This window comes from Musca autumnalis, unplaced genomic scaffold (genome assembly GCF_047663935.1).
Source record: "Musca autumnalis isolate F117 unplaced genomic scaffold, ASM4766393v1 scaffold_4, whole genome shotgun sequence".
Classification (NCBI taxonomy): Eukaryota; Metazoa; Arthropoda; class Insecta; order Diptera; family Muscidae; genus Musca; species Musca autumnalis.
The window spans coordinates 137,751,075-137,775,986 of record NW_027411977.1 but is presented as its reverse complement, the minus strand read 5'-3'; the positions used below and the strand labels follow the sequence as shown (position 1 = coordinate 137,775,986).

General features: G+C 34.1%; 3 protein-coding genes across 33 annotated transcripts in view; 2 read left to right on the top strand and 1 right to left on the bottom strand.

The window, feature by feature from the left end:
* Positions 1 to 391: 391 nt before the first annotated feature.
* Fhos (Formin homology 2 domain containing) overlaps positions 392 to 24,912 on the bottom strand; it is a 319,001-nt gene continuing 294,480 nt past the window's right edge. For 11 of the 31 annotated variants that reach the window (XM_073981760.1, XM_073981759.1, XM_073981762.1 and 8 more), the window contains 9 exons: positions 21,153 to 21,543; positions 20,934 to 21,081; positions 11,466 to 11,683; positions 11,252 to 11,374; positions 11,032 to 11,187; positions 10,651 to 10,970; positions 10,336 to 10,575; positions 10,039 to 10,265; positions 392 to 1,051 (listed from right to left, as the gene is read on the bottom strand). In XM_073981760.1, the coding sequence (XP_073837861.1) occupies positions 978 to 1,051; positions 10,039 to 10,265; positions 10,336 to 10,575; positions 10,651 to 10,970; positions 11,032 to 11,187; positions 11,252 to 11,374; positions 11,466 to 11,683; positions 20,934 to 21,081; positions 21,153 to 21,543 (1,897 nt within the window). In that variant the 3' untranslated portion in view covers positions 392 to 977. Of the gene's footprint in view, positions 1,052 to 4,316; positions 5,255 to 10,038; positions 10,266 to 10,335; positions 10,576 to 10,650; positions 10,971 to 11,031; positions 11,188 to 11,251; positions 11,375 to 11,465; positions 11,684 to 20,933; positions 21,082 to 21,152; positions 21,544 to 24,912 lie in introns of all 31 variants that reach the window. The other 20 variants (XM_073981766.1, XM_073981772.1, XM_073981775.1 and 17 more) reach the window with 3 other exon arrangements.
* Positions 1,823 to 2,338, top strand: LOC141401495 (acyl-CoA-binding protein homolog). Its single transcript, XM_073981787.1, has 3 exons — positions 1,823 to 1,873; positions 1,954 to 1,985; positions 2,048 to 2,338. Exons 2-3 carry the CDS (start codon positions 1,980 to 1,982, stop codon positions 2,291 to 2,293), a joined length of 252 nt encoding a protein of 83 aa, XP_073837888.1. The 5' UTR covers positions 1,823 to 1,873; positions 1,954 to 1,979; the 3' UTR covers positions 2,294 to 2,338.
* LOC141401496 (acyl-CoA-binding protein-like) lies at positions 23,472 to 24,014 on the top strand. The gene is made up of 2 exons (XM_073981788.1): positions 23,472 to 23,594; positions 23,668 to 24,014. The coding sequence occupies exons 1-2, from the start codon at positions 23,589 to 23,591 to the stop codon at positions 23,911 to 23,913; spliced, it is 252 nt and encodes an 83-aa protein (XP_073837889.1). The 5' UTR covers positions 23,472 to 23,588; the 3' UTR covers positions 23,914 to 24,014.

Sequence of the window (24,912 nt, the reverse complement as noted above, 5' to 3'; positions counted from 1 at the left end):
GTTAACAGTTATGTATCAAAATACATTTGTATCCAATGAAAATAGAACAAATTGGTTTTATTTTTTATTTGCTTTTATTGAAATATTACTAAGTTTTCGTTTTTTTATTATAATGTTATTATTTTAATTTAAAAACTACAATTTATGATTGTATGTTTATCTAAATAATAAGTTATTATTTTTTATATATTATTAAATATTATATTTTTGTAAGGCAATTTTTTTATAACATTTTTTATGATTTTTTAAACTTTTTGGTTTAGGAAAAATACATTATTATTATTATTATTTTTTAATTACACAATTACATTTAAAGATAAATAATCAACAAAATAAAAACTGCATATTTAACAATTCAAATTAAAAATTATACACTACATATTATTACAAGTTTTGATGTTTTTGTATTTTTTTTTTTATAAATTAGACATAAAAATATTGATTGGTCTACATTAAATGACATAATACAGATAGAAATCAAGGAGGCCAATCAACAATGTAAATCAATCAAAGTTTTAAATTTTAAAGCAATACATGTTTTTGTTATTAATGTATTTTTTATTATTTTACATTCATAAATATTTAAATTCTTATGTTGCTTGTTGTTATTAAAATGAAATCGTTTAAGGTCGTTTTTATTAATATTAAAATACCCGCAGCTACATATATTAGCTATATGGTTTGATTTTTTACACTCGTCTTTACCATTTCCGCAATGCCTTCCTTCTGTGTATATTTTGTTTTATCGAACACTTCCGGGATTCATGTTGATCATATTATACTCGGCCATTCTGCACCCACAGTTACAAGTACTTTCGTTCTTGAGATCGTCTTTATACAAAATCGTATTGTTTTGAATAAGAAAAGCTTCCATTTTTTTGTTTTGAAATTATTCAGTCTACTTTGTAGGAAATTCTATATGTCAATTTATCAGCATCTAGAGACCAGCTATTGCTATAATGGAATCTAGTTTATGATTAGTAAGTCTTTATTAAAGCTGCCACCTGTAGTTTCTCCTCTTCGGTTAAACCGTTTTTCAGAGTACGACGCACTGGAAAGAAAATTCAAAAAAATTAACATAAGTATAATATGATTAATATATGTATGCGTGACTTCTCAATCATGCTGCATTCTGTTAGTTTTCAAAGAAACAAATTCAATTTAAATAGCATATCAATAAATATATTAGTAAAAACTCCAAACAAACATTTTCGAAATATTTATGCACATACATATTTGGACTGGGTACAAAAAGAAACTTGGGAAAGTCAGATATAGATTCATTGTGATGGAAATATTATTGAGTAAAGAAAGTAAAACTATGAACAGAATCTTTGTAAATAATTCCTTATTTTTCCCTAGAAGGGACGGATCCAACTTATATTCACTTGTAAACTAATCTCACATAATTGACTGCGGTCTAAAATGTAGTTCAACAAATCAATTTAATCTATTTCCTTCTAATCCTTCCAAATCAAAAATGTTTATTCCATTTACCGTTATTGGTGTTAACAGCCACGTCACAAGTTGACATTACCCCATACAAATAAATGCTACAATGTATTTTTTGTCTTTTTTCTTTATCCCCTACAGTTATCATTATTATATCATAAATGATAGTTGATAGCCATTTGCCATAATCAGACCCCACTGGTTTTATGATCTAAGTCCCAGTCTTTTTTTATTGCATTTCATCGATTTCTATGACACATATTTTGCGAAAAATTGCAGTATTCACAGACTTTGAACCAAGCAACCGATAAGGGATTAGGGTAATAAATAAAGGCCATATCAACTAAAGTTAGTTAAGCTATAAAATGGACAAGAACAAGCTGTTGAAATAGCATTAAGAGCTTGTTCTTCAATTCAAGTGGTAAGCATGATGGGAAATAATAGAATATTTCTTATAAATAAAAAATTAAAAAATATTCTTCATTCCTTTACCCTTTTAAGATCTAAAACAGTCACACAAAAAGACCATGGATGTAAGTTTAATAATGTTTTAAACTATTTGGAAACTTCTCCTAATAAACGTTTTATTTAACAGTTCAACACCGCCACTGAAAAAGCAAAATCTTTCACCAAAACACCCCCAGATAATGTCTTCTTGGAATTCTATGGTCTCTACAAACAGGCTACTGTTGGTGATTGCAATGTTGGCCAACCCGGTGCTTTGGACTTGAAGGGCAAGGCTAAATGGAATGCCTGGAATGCCAACAAGGGCATGAGCCAAGATGCTGCCAAAACTGCTTACGTTGCTGCCTATGAAAAATATGCTCCTCAATATGCTTAATTGTGTGTTTGAAATTTGAATAAAAAAATAATAATTAAAAGAAAACATTTTATCTCAATTTACACAAGCGACTAAAACAAGTGTTTTGGAAAAATTGCGACGATTTAAATGACGTGGTTTATTGAAACATGTTTAATGTAAATGCGACTTTAAGGAGTGTGCGAGTCGTGCTCCTAAAGACGAATACTTTATGTTGTTTTGAAGAAAACGCATTTTGATGCTAAACTATCAAGAGAGAATAATCAAATACAGCCAAGCTGATTGACAAACGTGTGCGCCGCTTTGCACATTATCTTCTAAAAATTTTAAAACCTAGAGAAAAAGCCGATAATCCCGCGTGATCTAGCTGGTTCCGTGTCTGATCAACGCCTTCAAGCGGCATTCCAGGTGTAGCAATGTCGTTGTTTTCACTATCTGCAGATCATCTAATCTCATTTCTTCGAATTGCTACGGGCTGCGTCCAGGTGATCATCTGAACGCCAATCATTTGCGGAATTTAGATATAAGAAGTTGGAGACCCGTAGAGTGATAAAGGGAGTTCCCCAATGTGGGGTGATATCACCGGAACTGTTCACCTTGTACCTTTCTGAAAATCCAGAGACGGCAGAGATCGTAATGTATGCGGATAATTGTTTGATCTTGGCATCGAATGGGGACATATGTAATAGGCTAAATGCCTATCAAGCAGTTCTTTTTCTATCTGCGGAATATTTGCACCTAAGTCCACAGCCACACCTGCCCCCCTATTCAGTAACTTTTTAACAATTTTACTCATTTATTATTTTACAACAATTCCATTTGTTTGTTTTGCAGTTGTTACAAAAACAAAAGAAATTTTAACAACTTTTCAATCAATAAAAGTTACAGAATAGACCTACTGGGGCGTTAAAATTAGGCTCCCCTTTAACATATTGGTCGATGGTGCCCTAACTCCGACCACTAAGTACCGAAAGATAGTGGGTGTAATGACCGACAGTATATTTAAGTCGTCCGCGCAATCCATAGCTATTTGTGACAAGATCAGTGGTATAAACAAAGTATGACTCCTCATGACACCATTGGATCATCTGCAAGAGGAGACTAAGACCATCCTTGTCATGATCTAGAAATGTACAAGCGAGAACCTTTACATCAACTATCAACATACATACTGATGCGGTATGCCAGTTAGTTCAGAGGTATGCCTTACTTGAAAACCATACCTATCCACAACAGCAGAAGACCGCTAGCTGTTTAACTCCATATCTAAACCCACTCATATATCTTCTGATTCTTTATGGCCGCAGTCAGTCCAGGTTATAGAAGATATAAGGAGAAGATAAGATCGTCTACAAACTATAATACATTTTCTTGTTTATTTCTAAAAAAAAAAAAAAAAATTTTTCATCCTAACGTCTTTAAAGACTACTATCTGACCCAGTTCGGCTTTCAAGTCTGTTGTACAAAGACGTCTATTGAGACGTTTATTAAAATTTTGTTTAAAAGTCCTCCTGGATTTCTAAAGAGGCAAAATAGAGTTCGTTTGTAAATAATTAATTTTCGTTTATAAATTATTCCGTCCATAACATAAGGTCCGAACAACTGCAAACATAATTCTGCATTTTTTTTGTAATTTAATTTTATTTATTTATTCCATAAATGAGAACCTAAAATAGTTAAACAATGCAAAAGGATTAGTAAAACAGGGTCCTATTTTTGTTACTGTCCACCTAAATTGTTTTTGTTTTCTTTTGTATTTCTTCTGTACTTTTCAAATTGCAATTAACATGTTTAAATTTTAATATTACATTTTCAATTTTATAAAAAATTGAAAGAAAAAATATGCAAGCAAAAATATGCAACAAAATAATAATAAACAAATTTGAAAACAAAAAGCAAGACATGCAAACTTTTAATATAAACAAAAGAATTTAAAATGTTTATAATTAAATAAAAAACTAAATTAAATTCCACAAAAAAAGAAATAAATAACAATCAAAGTAAACAAAAGAAATGTATTTAAAAAATACTGATGCACACTAACCATTTAAACCAAAATTACAAAAAAATGGCTGTTATGGAGCAACACAAAACTATGCCGTTGTAATTCTTTCAACTGTAAATCCTTCGCGGGTACGTGAACGCTTCACTTCATTTAAATGAATTTTCCATTTGGTTTTAAAATATGAACATGAAGGCATTTTTGTGACGTGAAAGAATGAATGAGTTTGAGTAGGAGTATGTGAAGGAATGAATGGAATTTCAATGTTTACAGAAATGTCCATTGGATTATGATATGGGCAAGAATAAAATTTTGTGAAGGGAAACAGGAAATAGGTATTATGTGTTAGCAACGTTTAGACATAAGGATACACAGCCAAAAAGATTATTCAGTGATAAAATATGAAACCAATACCATTGTGAAGATATGTATGTGATGATGATAACGATGTGATATGTGAAAAACGAATATATATGAGAAATGAAATGAGAAAAACAAAAATAAACTTTAATTAGAAAACAAAATATAAACAATAATACACCAATTTTGTTTTGAAATACGACAATACCATACATAGATAATTTAGAATATTTAACAAAATTTACACAGAAAATTATTAGATTGTGAAAGTGTTTGGGGAATAATGAAGATTTCAATTGTAAAACTTTAATATTTCATGGCATACTTTAGGGGTTGGGTAATTTTTGTACTTACAAACCCGTAAAGTATGCTACATAATTTTTATTACAAATAAACTTGATTACAATAATTGATGAATTTCAAAATTTAATTCCCTTCTTCATTTCACAATCTACATAGAATATGTATTTTATTGTTTAACATAAAATAAACAAATACTGATACACACAATTTTGTTAATATTTTACAAATAAAGATATGAATGTAGACATTTATTTTTTTCTTTTCTTGAAAATGTTAATAATGTTCATGTTCATCATGATAAGTATCAAAACAAAAACCTAAATATTTTGATTTTCAAAGAAATAAAACCAAAGAAGAGATTTTTTGTATAGTAATATTGTAATAATAGCAAATAATGTAGTATATAAATGTGTAAGATATGTTTCCAGAATCCAAACATATCGACATAACCATCAAACTCGACAAATTGTGTTATAATGATATATGGGCAAAAAAGTGTTAACATACATGTGGTTCCCTCATTTCACTATTATTTAACATAAATAGTTTTAGAAAAAATGTTATGTTGCTTATGTATCTCGGCTTTGAGTTTCTCATTTGGGATCCAAATAATATATTTACTAACATTTTGAAGTAGACCTGTGAAAATCATCACTCCAAATTACGAACCGTTGGTAATGTAAAAATAGTCCCGATGCTTGCTGGTCCCGTTACTGAAACCTGGCAAGCCAAGGATGATTCACCAGCAAAGGTGATCTCACTTTTGTCACCAGACATTTGAGGCGTTACTCCTCCCCAGCATCAGACCATTGTTGTTGAGTAGCATAGGTTTGATGCTGGGTTGGCAACCGATGGCCGAAAAGCTTTTGGTTTCGGGTCAATCCGGTACAAAGAACCCACTGCCGTGACATTTCCCTTGTTATCCAGTTGAGGATCATCAACACGGGTTCCAGTAGCAGCACAGTACCTCAACTACACTGCACACCATTTTCACCCATATAAGCCGACCACAGAACAGTGATGGTAGCATTTGACCCGACTGAAGTTTTTGACACGGTCAGCCATGCTAAGCAGTTCGACGATGTCCAAACCAATGAACGTAAACAAACAAAACGATTCCCCTACCAATCACACAAAGCCACAAACTTTTCAGCTTCTCTGAATCGTTTCATTCTCACAACCAAAACAAAATCACAAACTTTTCAATGTAAAAAGGTGGAAACCGTACGATTGCTCAAATGTACTTCGGCTATGCTTTGCCGAGTTGTTTCATTCACCACGGAAACAAAAAGATTTTTAGGCAAACGTTTGCCGTGCGTTATGGTCAATGACACACACAGGCACACACACACATGCGATTGCTTAACAACCCCAGCAAACCAATCGTACCGATATCGTAACGAAATCGGAACAAATTTCGGACGTAACGTCCGATATCTGATCCGAAATCGTAACGATATCTTAACGAAAGTTGTATGAAGTGGTTGACATAATTTCGGAACGAAATGTCGGAGCGAAATCGGATCGATTTCGGTCAGAATTCCCAACGAAATCGGAAGAAAATCCTTGGGGAACTCGGAATTCGAATTTTTTCCTCCGAATTTTCGTACAGATTTCTGAACGATTTCCGAATAATGTCGTATGAAAACCTGAGGTACCTTCCGAACTTTTGTAAAGATTTCTGAACGTTTTTTGGAATAATTTCGTATGATTATCAAAGGAACAAATTTTTCTCTGGTGCATCTTTTTTATTGATAAATTTTCTTTGTTATGTTTTTTATTGGAAGATTATAATTTCAAAGATATCTAATGACTTTCATGGTTATTATCATTTTGTAGTTATAGTAGAACAATGTAAACTTTGTGTACGAATATATTGAGTCTATCAGCACTAGCTTGAATTATTATATGTTGCATTTATATTTAAAATATTTAAAAAATGTATATGCGAATTTTATAACCAACCATTTTGTTTTTCGACAACAAACTAAAATGTTGCTTGTTAGATATATACAAAAGGTGGTTGTTGTGCGAAGGGAAATTTGTTTCCGACATATCGATCCGAATTCGTAACGAAATCGGAAGAAAAACATTAGCAAATTCGAAGGGAAATTTACTTCCGACAATTTCTCCGAAATCGGAACGAAATCTGAACGAATTCCCCTACGAAAAATCATATAGAAATCGATACGAAATCTGAACGATTTTTCTTCCGAAATTGTTCCGATATGTCGAACATCCGACATTTGGTTTGCTGGGAACCCTATAAACTAACATCAACATACCACAGTGAATATTTTATCAACCACCAAACGTTTTTGATTTATTCACATGTGTTTAGTAATATTTAGTTTTCTATCTGCTCTTGTGGAGTTGAGTACTTTTCGCTTATCGCTTTGTTCGCACTCACGAATGTAAACAAAACGAAACTAAACAGCGAACTCCGCCAGCGTGGGTTATGTTTCGTTTTGTATTGTTCCTATGGAAAATACGAAACGATTGGAAATGATATTTAAAGTATTTTTACGTACGCTGCACGTTGGGGCAAGATTGAAAAAAACGGGTCTTAATTGAAAAATTGAAACACAAATTTTTGATAATCTGTCTTGACAGGGTTAATGAGTACAAAATTCTACCTCACTAGCCAAAATAGCAAAGTCGTATGTTGTTTAATTTTCGTGTACCACAGTGTTAAAGTTGAACATATTTTTAAAATTTAAGAAACAGGTGAAAAGTATTAAAATTTGCTGCTTTTAAATCGCCATAACGTAGTTTTTGCTACATAAACTTGGCATTTTCAAAATAGATATTTCAAGCAGAGGTAATTCTTAATATTTTAGGAAAAAATTGTACTGAAAAAGTTTTGTAGAAATGTGTTTAAAAAATTCCTCAAAATGTGTCCAGATTTTGCATAATTTTGAAATGTATTGGAGTGTAACAAAAAAGAGTGTCGAGAAAGTTGTGAGAATTTTTTTTGTATTTTTCTCTTGATTGTTTTCTTTGATATTGCGCAAACAAAACTTGTTCCCTGCTTGCTCATTTTGAGTTATGTCAAAAATGGTGGAAATAGCTGTGGTTCAAATGTTTGCATTTTGGGATTTTTGGCTTCATTTTCCCTGTTACTGTTGTACAGTATGTCGTGTTTTGGTTTAATGTCTGTGGTCACCCTACATAACACAACTTGTGCAGGTCTACCATTATGTTATAATTACTATATATAATGATTTATATAAAACGATGGCGATGCACAAGGGTTGAAATAGCAAAAAATGGAGATTAATTAAAATAAATTAAATTCGGTTTTTGGTATAACAGTCGTTACATGGTAATATGGTACAAAATTGTAAGTCTTTAACCAAAATGTCAAGATCATATATTGTTTACTTCTACATTTACACTGTCATAAAGCTAAAGAATTTTTAATAATTTAAAGAGCACCATAAAAAATTAAATTAAATTTTGGTATATAAAGAGTAATATTTTTTTACTCATCAAAAGTGCCCCTTTTAGAATGGAATCGTCAACTTCAGTTAGGAATCTAAGTCTTAGAAAAACATATTTATGGCAAAAGAAGTTTAGAAGCATATTAAAAATTAATTTAAAATGTAGCCATTTTCCCTATTTTTGAAAAGTATTTAGAGTTAAAAAAGTAGCGGAATATTTTATATATAGAGATGATGTTTGATAGAAATATTTTCAATCCCTTCAAAATGTACAATTCACAATTTGAACCGGTTTAGTTGCAATATATGCATATAATATTCGAAAACTCCCAAATTTGACTGCACCTCTATATGGGGCCTATACCAAAACATTGACCTATATTGACAAATTTTCACACTATGAATTCTTAGGCATTCAGAACTATAAATCCTAATTTACAGATAAATGTACTAAAAAATGTGGTCAAGACCCTCGAAATACATAAAATCGGGAGATACCGTTGTATGGGAGCTACACTAAAATATTGACCTAACTTAATAATTGTTTGCCAAATATTAGCTTAACCAATAATTTATCATATTAGAAGATTTTGGATTCATCAAATAAGAAATGAAGGCGAAACCGTAAAAACACTTCATAGTTTTTATGGTACCCTTTTATGAGGGCTTCGAATATACGTCTCCAATCCCTCAATTTGCACCAAAACTGTGTTCCGTTATATTGATTGAAGAAAGATCTTCAAGATCTAGAGAGGGACATCCAAAGATATACAAGATATCCTTTCGGTCAAAGGTTTATCAAGCAAGTTTGAGGGATATTCATACTGATGCAGTCGCCGTGGCTATAAAGACTTCATTCTTGCTTAAGTTATTTCGGATAAAGAACGGCCGAGAAAAATTCGAATTAGATTGCCCTTTAATCCTCTACCAAAAATAACGTATGCACGAAAGCCAGCCGAGGTCCTAAGAGCCTGTCGTATGAATACTGACCTCGGATATCATCCACCATTCGTTGCAGCAGAACAAAAACAGCTGCTAAGACAAGCGAGAATTGTTTTGGCGCAACTGAGATCCGTTTGGTATTACTGTCTCTATTCTTGTAGAGCCAGGATTGATGGCACAACGCAGAACATCTACCCGACATGCAATAGGCTTATACGTACATATAATAGCTCCTACAACAACAACTATTGCGAGAATCTTTAGCCGAGTGCTCCAATTAGCCACAACAACTTTTATTAAGCCAAGTGATTTAGACTGAGCATGAGACGCTAACTTAGACCATAGTTACTAGGGCTCCTTATTCAGTAATCGGTACTAGTAGGGAAACCACATGGGAACAGTTACGAACCTTTCGAAGACGAGTCCACCATGATTCTGATTGATTAAAGAAAGTTAAAAAACCTTGGTACTATACCAAAACGTTGGTCGATTTTGGAAATTTTTCAACGGAATTTGATATCACCTTAAGCGAATGATTGTTATCGCAACAAACAATACAATTATTTGTGAAATTGTTAATCCAGTCCACAGTTTATATGGTCTTATCTTTTTTTTTTAATTTACCAATATATATTTTCTGGATTCTGGAATCATTTTTACTGTGTTGACTATATAAATATTTAACTTTTATTCCTGATAAAAATTTTAATACTTACATGATTTTCTATCAGCGTGACGTGTACGTTTACGTTCTCTTGGCGTAGTTCGATTGCCTGGTGCTTTTGTGGCAGTCTTGACCAGTGATTCTAATATTTCATCGTCGCCATCAGTGAAATTCTCTTCACTTTGACGCATTTGAGGTGAACGTAAATTTTCGGCACGACGACGACGCCATGTTAGCGTACCATCGGCATTATCCGAACTGGGAGTGCCCAAAAGTTCTCTGTGAAAAGAAAAATAACGAATTTAAAAAACCTCTGCCTTAAAAACGAAAACTCCCATTGATATATTACTTTAACTCTGCATCCTGTTTATCTTCTTTGGTTTTAAACTTGGCTATGTCAACAATAAGTTTGCCTCTGGTCTTGTTGCGTTCACGATGATTGGCCTTCTTTTCGATTTGTTGTTGGACACGTTCACGGGTCGTGCGATATTCCAAGGCGAATTCTGAAAGAATGCGACAAAATTCATTGGGTCGGGAATCGGCAACACTGTGTTGCGGCACACCCAGCCATAAAAGGAATTTGCGATAACTGTAAGAAAGAAAATTATTTTAATAAGGTATAATTTCCTCTTTTTGTGATTAATTAATTATATGAAGGACATACCGATTCATAACCCTCCTATGTACAATTTGCAAAATAATTATTCTCTCTGCACAATCGGCCAAAAAGTCAACCAATTTCTGTTGCAGCTGGGGTGGACAATCATGTTTACACATCAATTTCAAACGATCCCATGATGCCTTGCACTCATGTTCCAATTGCGAGAGATTGTAGGCCAGCTCATTGAAATCAGCTTTAGAAGCACGGGTAATGGGACCAATTTCTGAGTACAAGTCGGTAGTTTCCATACCCGATTCCATGACAATGTGGCACAAGTGATGGAGTAACGAATGTTTGTGGACTGTATCCTTAACCTCAGGAACCTTAAAAAGATGCATGTTTTTTAATTATTAAAATTTTAAACATATATTAGTATCAACTGACCTTAGCTAAATACTCGATTTGGAAACCTTTGACGGGGGCACCATTCAAAAATATGCCCACCGATAACAATGTGGATAGAATACATTTAAATGTACGATTATTTCGCAATATTTCTATGCCATGCTTCAAATCCATCAAAGGTTCTGCAATTTCTCTCTGTAAAGATATTCGAAATGTTGCGTATTTTTCAAATGAATATTTTTGTAGTGAATAAACTTACCTCACTATTATCAAAATCTAAACGGAATGCCCATAATCTTAATCTAGCTGGTAATTCTGAGATGGAAGCCAATGTCAAAAGAAACTGTTCGGCACTACCCAAGGGTAATTCAGGATTTGCCATCTGTAATAAAGAAAATTAAGTTATTTTTTAAAAGAGATTTCATAAGAAAACGAAGAAGTTTCTGGAATGAAAAAATAAACTCTTTATTTACCTGTGCTTCTTGTATTTTACCCTTCTCCTCATCGGTTGGCAACATATTTAATAGCTTGTCAATACCCTCACGGGTAACCACAGTTGCATCCATTTTCAAAATGGCAGCCTTAATAGCACGTGGCGGTGGTAATTTGGTCATGGCGATATTAATGGCATTCGATCTCTTGTGATCGAGGACTATGACTTCTTTGCTTTTATTCATTTCTTGTTGTTTCTGAAAAAGGTTTGACATCCAATAGCAACGTTAATCATTTTTAAGTTGAGATATTGATTTTGCATAGATGATAATTAGCAAATTTTTATTATTATAAGAAAGCACATTGATGTAAAAGCAAATTGAGACAATATGCTGTATTATTTGTTTTCTTTTTAATATGAAAACCATCACCACTTTTTTAAGAATTAATTTCAAAAAGAAACATATTTTGCAATTAATATTATTATTATTGATATTGTTTAGGTGATAGCTCAGAAAGGCCGCAGAGAATAGTTGTTGTTTGTGGAGATGAGCAATGGTGATACAAACCCGAGTGTTACCGATAAATATAAGAGGAGAAAAATAAAACACAAAGGTTTTTAGTTTGTATAAATAATAATATTGGTGTGGGTGATTTATTAAGGCGAAAAGTGCTGATGACTTTACCTGGTGTGGGGTGAGACGCGTTACAATAAACCGAAAAGTACTTCCGTACTGGTGAAGAGATGACTTATAAGTCTTTTGTGTATAAAAACCGAAAGTGAATCAAGGCTGAGGCAATCACTGCTTATTGGAAAGTTCTCACTACGATCCGAACTGAGCGAATACAGTTCCAGGGAGAAATTGCAGAGAAATTCCACTACCAAGAGAGTACTCTCTACGATCCGCACTGAGCGAACATAGTCTCTGAGAAGATTTGTAGGGCAATGATTGGAAATATCACCCTACGGTCCGCCGTAAGCGAACATAGTTTCTCAGAGGATTTGTAGAGAACACTTAAGGAAGGGAGGCCTCTCTGCGATCCGAACTAGGCGAACAAAGGCTCCCTGGAGATTTGTAGTGAAAATACCAATAGAGAGTTTCTAACTTAAACATTAGCCGCCAGCCTTGAAACACATAGGGGTGTTTCAACATAAAATGGGTGAACTTAAAGTAACTTACAACTAGGAATCCAAGTATGTAAATTCAGTTAGGTGAGCTTTTCCGATTTCAAATTATCCATTTTTTTGGACTGTAATAAAGCGATAGCCGTTCCGTAGGTAATAAAAATGGCGAAGGTGAAAATAAATCTTATGTTAACGAGGAGAAACCGATAGAAAATACATCCTGGTGAGAATAATAAAGTATTCACGGTTTTTGGTTGTCTGATGGTGCAGTCATTTGAACGTAATTAATTCGAATGATGGGGAGAAGAGGACATTGGACCAGTTAGGATCCATCCAAATACCGTATTTTGTGCCAGAAGTGAACCGAGTATATTTTGGTGAATTCCGTCTAAGAGGATTTTTGGGTATAGATCAGATCCAATCAATAGTTCTACGGGTCTACTATCAACAAAGTGTGGATCAGCTAATCGAATGTTTGGTAAACGATGTGTTATATCGGGATCTATTGAGAAAGATGGAAGATCATCCGATATCCTAGGGAGAACAAATGCTTCTGTTTGAAGTACCAAAGAAGAATTGATTCTTGAACCGATTTTCAGAGAACAACTCTTCTGAGTATTAGCTGATACCGTTCCCGTTACTCCTGAAATACGAGCTGGAGAAGAGTGAGTGGGCAAATGTAACCGATTTTTAATGGTTTTAGAAATGAAAGAACCCTCAGATGCTGGATCAATCAGAGCTCTAACTGGATACTCTTTACCGTTATGGATTAGATTCACTATAGCAGTTCCCAGAAGAACACTACGATTCTGTGATGTATGGAAAACTTGTTGATTTGCTATAGTTGGATTGGCACCGGTGGAGGTGGAAGCTATATTGTCATTGTGGTGAAGTACAGAATGGCGAGAAGAAGAAGAAGGTGTAGAATTCGATGAAGGAGTTGAGGGAGGTGAATTATTAGAACGGTGGAGGAGGGTGTGATGTCTTCCACGACACATATTGCAATTATGGGCGCTAGTACAAGTTTTAATTGTATGACCCCGTGAAAGACAATTCCAACAACTGCCTTGTTTCTTCACCGTAGAAGATTTTTGGTCAAAAGGCAATTGTTTAAACTTTGGACAAGATCGCAAAGAATGAATTTCCGTAGGACATAGAAGACAAGTTATCGTGGCTGGTGATTTGAATTTTTTATAAACCGAATTGTTGGTGATTGGTGATTTAAATTCTTTCGAAAAAGACTTTTTATTGGGTTCAGGGCCTTTGATATCACGCAAACAATCAAGTGTCTGAATTCTTTCAGAAATAAATGAATCCAAGTCTTCCCAAGAAGACAAAGCCGATTTGTCTCTAACACTCTGTTCCCATAGAGCGACAGTTATTCGCGGTAAACGCTGAATACAAATGAAGACTATGATAGGATCCCAATGTACTGTGGTGATATCATATACGGCCATAGCAGATAAACAACTATTTATTCCGCGCTGAAGGGTTTTCAATCCCGAACTAGTTTCACGATCGATGTATGGAAGATCAAAGAGAAGCTTCAAGTGACTATTGACAATAACCCGTTTATTGTCAAACCGATTTTTGAGAGCTGTCCATGCTAAGACGAAGCTACGGTGGGTTAGTGGGAACTTAGATACAATTTCTTTAGCTTCGCCGTCTGTCTTTCTAACTAAATGACAGAGTCTCTCAATGTCACTAAGAGCAGAATTATTTACATATATCGCGGTGAAAAGGTCTCGGAATGTCGGCCACGACAAGAAATCACCATGAAAGGTTTCTATGTCGCATGGAGGAAGTACAAGGTTATGTACACTATCCGGATTTGGTGGCGAAAAGATTGAGTCACGAGTATGACAACTGTTTTGAACGAAAGGAGGATACACCTGAGTGCCGATTTCCCGCGACGCCTGTGTCGAAGTGCTCAAGTTATTTGCATGGTCGCCATGAAATTCTTCTGCCGAGAGGTCTGAACGATTTATTGAGGTGTGAGGTGAGGATTTAGAAGATTGGCGAATTTTTGCTAACTTGCGGTTCATAGTCGCTTTACAAGATATGTACGTCTGATGACAGACTTCATACTTGCTGTCTATGGAATCTATATCTGCCTTATTAGCATCTACCGACGACATCACATAATCCAAGCAATTATCGAAGGTTTCTTGGACCTTTGACCATAACTTGTCGAGTTCTGCGCTACGGAACTCCAATTCGTACTCATCTAATTGGTCCTCGCGCATTGAGGTGAAATGCGAGTCATATTTTATCAAAGCATCGGAAGCTCTGATAAAGAAATCTAATGGTGTAACCGGCATTTTGGGGAGTGCTAATCGCTTTAAAATAAGAAACGCTTTTTATTCCGAAAGAATTAAACAAATATTCTCTAATTTTTTCGAAAAATTGGAAAAAGGGATCAAGTTTTACCGAAAAGTTGCAAAAATTAATTCAAATTTATTATTTATGCAACTGGGTGTAGCGTGAACCAATGACTAAATGTCCAAAATCGATTAATTTTTGTGAAATGGGAAAACACAAATGGCCAAAATATCGAAAACCGAATAATTTGGGAATTTTCCTTGTGAAAAATGAAAATTTTATATTCCAAAGGGACCGAATGTAGGGTGCACTACTTCAGAACAACCAAAAAAGCAAAAAAAACGCAACCGAAAATTGAAATATGTCAATAAAAAAGGTGATTTTAGTATAAAAATATAAATTTATATTGAATATTTGAATAAATATATATGTTATATTTACTAAAAATATAAATATATAATGCCGATTGTAGGGTGTACGATGTCCAAAAAACCGTTTATACCGAATACCGATTATTTTTCGAAAATATGCAAATATTTATTTTTCCGAAAAAAACATTAAAAAATAATGTATATAAAAAATAATTTTTTCACCTGCGACCCACTGTAACCGTAGTAATAACGAATGTGTACAACAAAACGAAATAAAACACAACTAGCGTCGCAGTAGACGTTTGCTGGTATGTACTAGTAGGTAAGCAGGTAGAGAGACCACAACGTATTGAATTGTTGGTAGGTTTTTTTCGTTTTATTAGGTGACGCTAAAAGAAATGCAAAAAGGCGGGTAATTTGTAATACGTTTGTTGTTGCAATTCTCACTAAAGGGCTCTCCCTTTGGAATAATTATGGATGTAGGGATAGTGAGAAGAAAACCGAAATAAATAAAACAACAACACGTATTGGCGATCACTACACTTGTTGGTGAATAATAAAGAAACACAGTATGCCGTATATTAGATGTATTGGATGTAAAAAATAAACGCAATTTGCATGTACTTTAAAGGGAACACAACCGTATTTTGGTGAGAATAACTATTAAAAGATTTATTGTGTGGACTGTATGAAGAATTTAACCGTATTTGTTTGTAATCACCGACCGATAGGGTGAATTAAAGTCGATCAGTAACCGAACTATTTTTTTTATGCGAAAATAGAGATAAAAAATTTAACACTCGCGATTTGCTCACTTATGGAAAACACTGAATTTACATACCTGGTATGTTTTTTGGTGGAATATGATAATGTATGATGGTTTGATGATGAGGATGGTGGTGAGGGGTGATTGGGGAATCTTTTGTGTGGTGAAGAAGAGAACAAAAAACTGCGAATAGCACTAACAACCCAGTGTAATTTATCCACTAATCCGTCTCGATTGGATGAAATGTGGGTGGACAACAACAAAGTCCAAAGGAACTTATCCGGCTCGACTGGACCAAATGTTTAGGTGATAGCTCAGAAAGGCCGCAGAGAATAGTTGTTGTTTGTGGAGATGAGCAATGGTGATACAAACCCGAGTGTTACCGATAAATATAAGAGGAGAAAAATAAAACACAAAGGTTTTTAGTTTGTATAAATAATAATATTGGTGTGGGTGATTTATTAAGGCGAAAAGTGCTGATGACTTTACCTGGTGTGGGGTGAGACGCGTTACAATAAACCGAAAAGTACTTCCGTACTGGTGAAGAGATGACTTATAAGTCTTTTGTGTATAAAAACCGAAAGTGAATCAAGGCTGAGGCAATCACTGCTTATTGGAAAGTTCTCACTACGATCCGAACTGAGCGAATACAGTTCCAGGGAGAAATTGCAGAGAAATTCCACTACCAAGAGAGTACTCTCTACGATCCGCACTGAGCGAACATAGTCTCTGAGAAGATTTGTAGGGCAATGATTGGAAATATCACCCTACGGTCCGCCGTAAGCGAACATAGTTTCTCAGAGGATTTGTAGAGAACACTTAAGGAAGGGAGGCCTCTCTGCGATCCGAACTAGGCGAACAAAGGCTCCCTGGAGATTTGTAGTGAAAATACCAATAGAGAGTTTCTAACTTAAACAGATATATTATTGTGAAAACTATTCTAGAGATTTTAAACCTTAACAGTCTTAGTGCATGTTTATTAAAATAAAATTAACAATATTACTCAACGAACACACATGTAATTAATTAAATTGACTAGTAATTTTAATCATTTAATAATAATTAGAAATGTTGGTTTGTGTTTGCACCTTTCGTACGATGGGAAGATCCATAGGAAATAGAGACTGTTGAAGGTGCAATTCCGTTTTAATCTAATATAGCATCCATTACACCCTATAACTTAGTTAAGACTCTACCATGGTGTGGCAATTGGACTTAAACTTCTTCTCTTCAATATTTTTCATTAACGGCTACTTTACCCAATATGTTTTTATACCCTCCACCATATGGAGGGTATAATTAAATTTGTCATTCCGTTTGTAACACATCGAAATATTCGTCGGAGACCCTATAAAGTATATATATATATATATATATATATATATATATATATATATATATATATATATATATATATATTATTGATCAGCATAAAATTCTATGTCGATTTGACCATGTCCGTCTGTCCGTCCGTCCGTCAGTCAGTCAGTCAGTCCGTCCGCCTGTTGAAATCAAGATACAGCTCGCAATTTTAAAGATAGAGAGTCAAAATTTGGTACAGAAGTTTTTATTACTTGCAGGATAGTTGGTATTGAAAATGGGATATATCTGTCCACGTTTTGATATAGCCCCCATAGAACGGTACCTCCCGATTTTCGGTATTTTTAAGGGTTTAGCTTCATCATCCTACCAAAATGGCTGAAATTTGGTACGTAGTCTTCTTTAGGGGTATAAAACTTTCCCCAAGAATTTTGTCGTTATCGGTTCACACCTTCATATAGCCCCATAGAACGGTATCTCCCGATTTTCCGTATTTTGAAGGTTTTAGCTTCATTATCCTACCAAAATGGCTGAAATTTGGTACTTAGTCTACGTTGGTGGCATAAAACTTTTCCCCAGAACTTTGTCGGTATCGGTCCATGACTTCATATAGCCCCCATAGAAAGGTACCTCCCGATTTTCAGTATTTTGAACGTTGTGGCCTCAATATTCCACCGAAATGGCTGAAATTTGGTATTTAGACTTCGTTGGGGGTACTCAAACTTCCCCTTTAAATTTGTCCGTCTAGGTCCACGTCTTCATATAGCCCTCATGGAAAAGTACCTCCCGATTTTTCGTATTTTGAAGTTTGTGTCTTCAATATTCCACCAAAATGGCTGAAATTTGGTATTTAGTCTTCAATGTTATATAAAACTGTTCGCCAGAAATATGTCTGTACAGGTCCACGCTTTCATATTGCCCCATTTCTGACTAAAATTCGTCGGTATAGGTCCACGTTTCTATATAGCCCCCATAGAACGGTACCTCCCGATTTTCGTAATACTGAAGATTTCGACGTCAATATCCAACCGAAATTGCTGAAATTCGTTATTTCGTCTTCCAAGAGTTATAAAATATTCCAGAAGAGTATTATCAGTATAGGTCCACGTCTTCCTATATCCCCATAGAAGCGTACTTCTTGATTTTCGGTATTTTTTAAGTTTTACCTACATTCTCTTACAGAAATATAGGAAATTTGGTATTTAGTCTTCTTTGAGCCTAAAAACTTTCCGTCAGAAATTTGTCGGTATAGATCGACGTTTTAAAAAAGCCCCAATAGAATGGTGCCTCGCATTGTTGTACCGAAATTGCTGAAATTTAGTATTAAGTCTTCTTTATACACGAAAGGGAACTAATTATTCCATTTTACTTTAATACAACTTGTGGTGGAGGGTATAACAAGTTCGGCCCAGCCGAACTTACGCCGTTCTTACTTGTTTTCACTTAAAACCCGTTTAAGGGCTGATTTTGAAATTGTCATCACAGGGACTACCTTGAGATTTTTATTACAACGCATTAATATCTTTCGTAGGCAAATCCATGATTCCTTAGAAAAAGCCCAAGATATCACTCTAAAAATCCTACTGTAAAATGGCTGGATGGCGGGCAATGACTCCCAAAATTACACACACTTGCAAAATGGACTATGTCGATCCAAAAGTTCAACACATGTACGTTTTAATCCAAATCAAATTTATTATCAAAGCCTATATTGATGCACATGACATAATCGTGTGTTGAAGACATTAAAAAAATTATATTTGGGAATGCGTTTGTCTGGGGGGTTTGGGTTAGAGATGGGCGCATTTCACGGTTGTGACACTAAACAACAACAACAACTAAAGTGTTTTGTATTTAGTCGTCGCTAAAGAGCTTAGTTGTAACACGTAACACGCGCCCATCTATAGTCTGGGTATAAACGGTCCGCAGTCATTCAGAATCAATATATACTGGCGAAAACTCCATTTCTTTTGAAAGTATAGAGTTATTTCAATTACATTTTTTAAGAGCTTTTATTCAATTCAACTTCTATAAAAAAATTATTTTTATACGGACTTGTTTTTAATTTTTATTAAAATATAAAGGCGATTATGAGCATATGATTGAATTTCTATTACTTTTTTCTCTTTCAAGAAGAGCTCAATGATTAGAAACATTTTACAATACGACATACGGCATATTTCGCACTTAGTGCTCATCAGATGTATTAACCCACTTAACGCCGAGATTTTTTTTTTTTTTTTTTTTTTTTGAGAGAAAACTTAAAATTTTGTATTAAAATTTAAATTTGTCATAAAAATTGGAAAATTATAAAAAAGTGGATTTTTCTTAAATGCTTGGGTTTTAGGTCAATTGCGTGGAAATGCATGAAGCAAACGAAGCTTTATAAGCAAGAAATGACTGATAACAGCCAATATATATAACAAAATTCGAAAAAAAACCAAAAAAGGTTGCGAAAATATTCGAGTTTTTTGTGTAAGTAGAGTAAGTCTGCCTATACATATTTCCTAATTGTGCGCTGTATTTACATATATCGAAGTTATTGCTAAATTGCAATTAGTTTGGGCCTGGAAAATCGGAGAATTTTTACTTAATTATACACAACTTTCAAAGAATGTCTTTTGTAGTGGTATATAAAATGTTTCTAATTATTGTTTTTATTTTTTTATATATATTTTTTATTGTTTAATTTATTTTTTTATTGGACGTCCTATATACTAACATAAAGGATATTTAAATATCTTTATGAACTCCTTATAATCACTAAAACTCCCTGACTTTTATATTTATTTTTTCCAGGACGGTATGTATATTTCCTAATAGTCTTTGGTAACCTTTAAGCGGCGCACATACCATCAGTTTTGATTGTCGATTTTTCGAAAATATTGATCATTGTCAAACTGTCGAACAACCACAAAACATTTTGTGATAAGCAACCGATATTTGATCAAAAATCTACAGTCAAAACTGCTGGATGTGTGTACCCCGTTTGAGAAACGCATTACTTAACCCATGATTATAAACTTTGAATTTAATAAATTTGTATTCAAGGTGTAAAAAGTGTAAAATTAAATTTTAATTAATAAAAAACTTAAACATTTCAAAATTAATACAATCAACGTTTTCCATAAAATGACAACTTACACTCACATACAACTAAACATTCAAGACAAGTGCTGTGAATGTAAATTAATAAAAGTGCTCTGTGTCAAATGAAAGCTACTACAAATAATAGTGGAGACACAACAAGTGATAAGACCAACACCAGCAACTACAACTACTACCCGTATTTTTTATTTTAAATATATTTGACATTAGATTGGTAAGAAACCCAAATCACCAATCGAAAGTCATGGTAAAATTCACTCACCTCCTATAGGAGTTTTATATGTTTTTAACGGAAACATAACATGGATTTTTTAAAATATTTTTTTTTAAATCGAATTCAATATTTTTTCATGGTAATAATTTGTAGAAGGCACAAAGAAAAAAGAAAATAATTTTTGTTTATTAATTTTTTGGCAAACTTCCTAAATGGCGAAAATAAAAATCAGAAAAATTTGGAAACTCTTTTGGTTTCCTTTACTTGGGTACAAATGACTTACCTTGGACATTAAATCTTTGGCTCTTGATTCAAACAGGTGTTCCAATTTTTGGGTATCAACTGTGGCAGGTGGCAATTCATCCCATATTGTTTTACCCACCGCTGGAGGTATTAGATCCTCACGTACCTCTTTCCAAAATAGTTTAACCTATTCAAGGGAATAAATATATAGTTAATTTGTTTTTAAGTTTAATAATATTAAGTTGAAGATTTTCTTACCGTTTTCTTGCTTTTCCTAAGCGTATCACCATTAATGGAACCATTTAGTGAGCTATTCAGGCTATTGGTCAAACTGGAATTGGCATAACCGGTACCACTACCATTGCTGGTATTTGACTGGGACATCATTGGTGGTGGTAAAACTATATGTTGTGGAAGCATAGGTGGTGGCAGAGCCACACCACCCATTGGCGGTGGTGGTGGCGGCACACCCCGGCCCGTACCTCTAGGTGCCAGAAGATCTTTATCATCATCTGAATTTAGATCAGTAAAGTCAAGATCACAGAGTTGTAATGGTCGCACCATATTGCGAACCAACTCCTCCCATTGCAATTCATTTTCGGATTTTTTCGGTTCGGGTTTTTTTATTTCCTGATCGACACTGGAAGCTCTAAAATAAAACAAGATGAAATTCAAATAAATTTTAAAATTTTTGTATAAAACAATAGAATAATTAATTGATTTGATAAAAAATTGTAACTCTTAAAAATCGTTAAGTTCGACCTGGCCGAAATTTGTATACTCTCCACAATAAATATACTGAAATAAAATGAAATAATTAGTTTCCTTTTCTGTCCACAATTTTGGGTGCAGAAGTTTTTCGACCACTAATACACCAAATGCCTAAATTATGTCAGAAAATGTATGCAAAAATGTCTTCAATCGAGCGGGCGGTATCTTTATATGTGGCCTATATCGAAGGGTGGACCTATGTATGTTGAACATTTTCTCAAGTGTCAAATTACAGGTTGGTCGGTCAAAAATTTCAGCTAAAATCCTCAAAATGCCTAAAACCCGGAGGTACCATTATATGGGGGCTAAACCATAACATGGATTTATGTTGAACATTTTTGGTGGAGAAGTTTCGTGACTGCAGGGACCCTCAAACGTCAAATTACGGGTAGTTCAGTAAAAAAATGTGGCGAAATCCCTCAAAAATCCGGAGGTATCGCTATATGGGGTATAGCCCCCATGCACCTATGTTGACAATTTTTAATAGAAAAGTTTCGTGAATGCATGGAACCTTAAATGTCAACTTGCGGGAAGTTCAGTCACAAAATGTAGCTAAACTTTCAAAATACCGAAAATCGAGAGGTATGGTGATGGGGGCTATACCAAAACATACACCTATGTTGACAATTTTTGGTGGAGAAGTTTCGTGACCTCAAGTGTCTAATTACAGATAGGTCGATCAAAAAATGCAACTAAAATACTGAAAATACCTAAAATACGTATGTACCATTATATGGGGATTATGCCATAACATGGACCCATTTTGGCAATTTTTGGTAGAGAAGTTTCGTGACTGCAGGGAACCTCAAGTGTCAAATGACGGGTAGTTCAGTCAACAAATGTAGCTAAATCTCTCAAAATACCGAAAATCGAGAGGTACCGTTATATGGGACCTATACCAAACCATGGTCCTATGTTGAAAATTTTTGGTGGAGAAGTTTCGTGACTGCAGGGAACCTCAAAAAATTTTATTAAAACGTTCAAAAGACCGAAAATACCAAACAGTGGGACGATATAGCCCATTTTTGAACTTGACCTGAAAAGACACCCGGGAGCAAAATGTTCAAAAACTTTATGAAAAAATTTCATTTTAGGGGGAAGAGCGTGGCTTTATCTGTTTCAAGCTTTACTTTTTTTAAATGGTGTAAAAAGGTCGGCCCGCCAAAGATATCGTCACTAAAGAATATTATTAGTTCTATTACTCATAGCCTACACCTGCTGTCGGCAGCCTAATCCCATTAACGTACATTAGGGCCACTGTGTTTGTATTAATTTACGATTAGATTAGCTGTTAAAATATAAGACTACTGTCACTTAATTACTTTCAATTAGTGTATCAAATTCTTATCAATTATCTGGGTATCGGAACAATGTTTCTTTTATAACCGACAAGCGGTAGTTCTAAAGGCGATTTAGCCCCCAAAACTACACGTATTCTAAAGGCTTCTAACATGCATATATGTATGTACAGTCGACGGTCTTATCACAATTGTTCATTTCTCTCCCGGGGTAAAACGGCCAATAAATTTTGTCATCGACCATCAAATAATTGTGATGGTGGTGGGGTGTAATAAAACAATTGTATAATACAACAAAAATATTAGCAATATCATGCAGCCAGCCCCCATCTACATTGCAGGAGAAGTTTATCAGTTTCTTTTTCTTTTTTTTTTGTGTTACTAACTCTCGTTTAAAGGTTTATCGAAACCACATTAAATGTCTATAAAGATTTCGTTAACAAAATTTCGATAAAAAGTATATCAACTGAAAATGTTGTTAACCAACTCAAATCTAATGACTGCAGAAGAAAAATATTATCAGAAATTATGAATTTTGTATAAATTGTTGATGTTTCGATCACACAGACATCAGTTTATTTCCAAATTTTTGAGAAGTAAGATCTAACCAACCAACAAACTTAATATGGATGTAAGTATAAATATTATGGAAAAAATTCGTAAAAGTGATAAAAACTAAATGTATTTCCTTATCCATTATACAGTTCGAAACCGCCACCCAAAAAGCCAAGTCCTTCACCAAGACTCCCCCCAATGATGTCTTCTTGGAATTCTACGGTCTCTTCAAACAAGCCACCGTTGGTGATTGCAACGTTGACAAGCCCAGCGCTATTGATGTTAAGGGTTCAGCCAAATGGAATGCCTGGAACGCCAACAAGGGCATGAGCCAAGATGCCGCCAAGGCTGCTTATGTTGCTGCCTATGAGAAACATGCTGCCACCTATGCCTAAATCGTCCGAAAATAACACGTTTAACCTGATAACTACCCGTCCCCTTTCTTTTAAATTATTTATTTTTATTTTAATAAATTAAAGATTTTCTAAAAACAAACATAAAAATGTGTGCTGGTTAAATTTTGGTCTCTGCAATTTAGGTATGAAGCTCAATGTTGATCAATGTAATAATACACTTAATGCTAAATTAGCAAACCCTGCTGGTAAATTAATATTAATAAATTAATAGAGATACTTTCAAACACGTGTAAATCCATAATAATAGACAGACAATATTGATAAAAAATGCAGCTCGCTTTCGCCACCCCGAATTGGGGCTACTATTTGGTAGAAGAAACAAATCGTTGAAGAACAATAACAATATTGTCCAGATAAAAGGTAGAATACAATACTAAAAGCTTATGGGACCTAATAAGAAAAAAATGAATGGATATGGCTAAATCGACTTAAAATTTTACGCTGATCAAGAAAATATATAGTTTGGTGGTTGATTATTTCGATGAGTTTCAAATGAAGTGGCGAACCTTATATACAATCCATCTTATCGTGGAGGGTATAAAAACAATAATTGGGGAGATGTACCTAAATTAATTTCTAATTTTTTTAAGAAAATATAATTATTCTAGTTTACAAAACAATTGTTGGAAGTTGTTCAACTTACATTTTTAGGGGTTTAAAGGATCGAAAAGAATAGGAGGTATCTGAAAGAACAGACCCACGTAGTCCATCTTGGAATAGGTTCAAATTTTGGAAGTCTTCTTTCCGATAGTTATCGTGCCAACAAGGTATTTCAGTTGGTCATCGTGGACTTGCCAATAAAAAATATGTCTTTGTAATCAGAATCTCAAAGTCTAACTTTGATGAAAATTTCAAAGCAACAAAAAAGCCATGTGTTTAGCGAAAACATTTAACTTTTTGAGGAAGATATTTCGATGTGCAATGGTTGGGCCAATCTCAGTTACTCTTTTCAATACTTATCGTGCCCACCAGCCATTT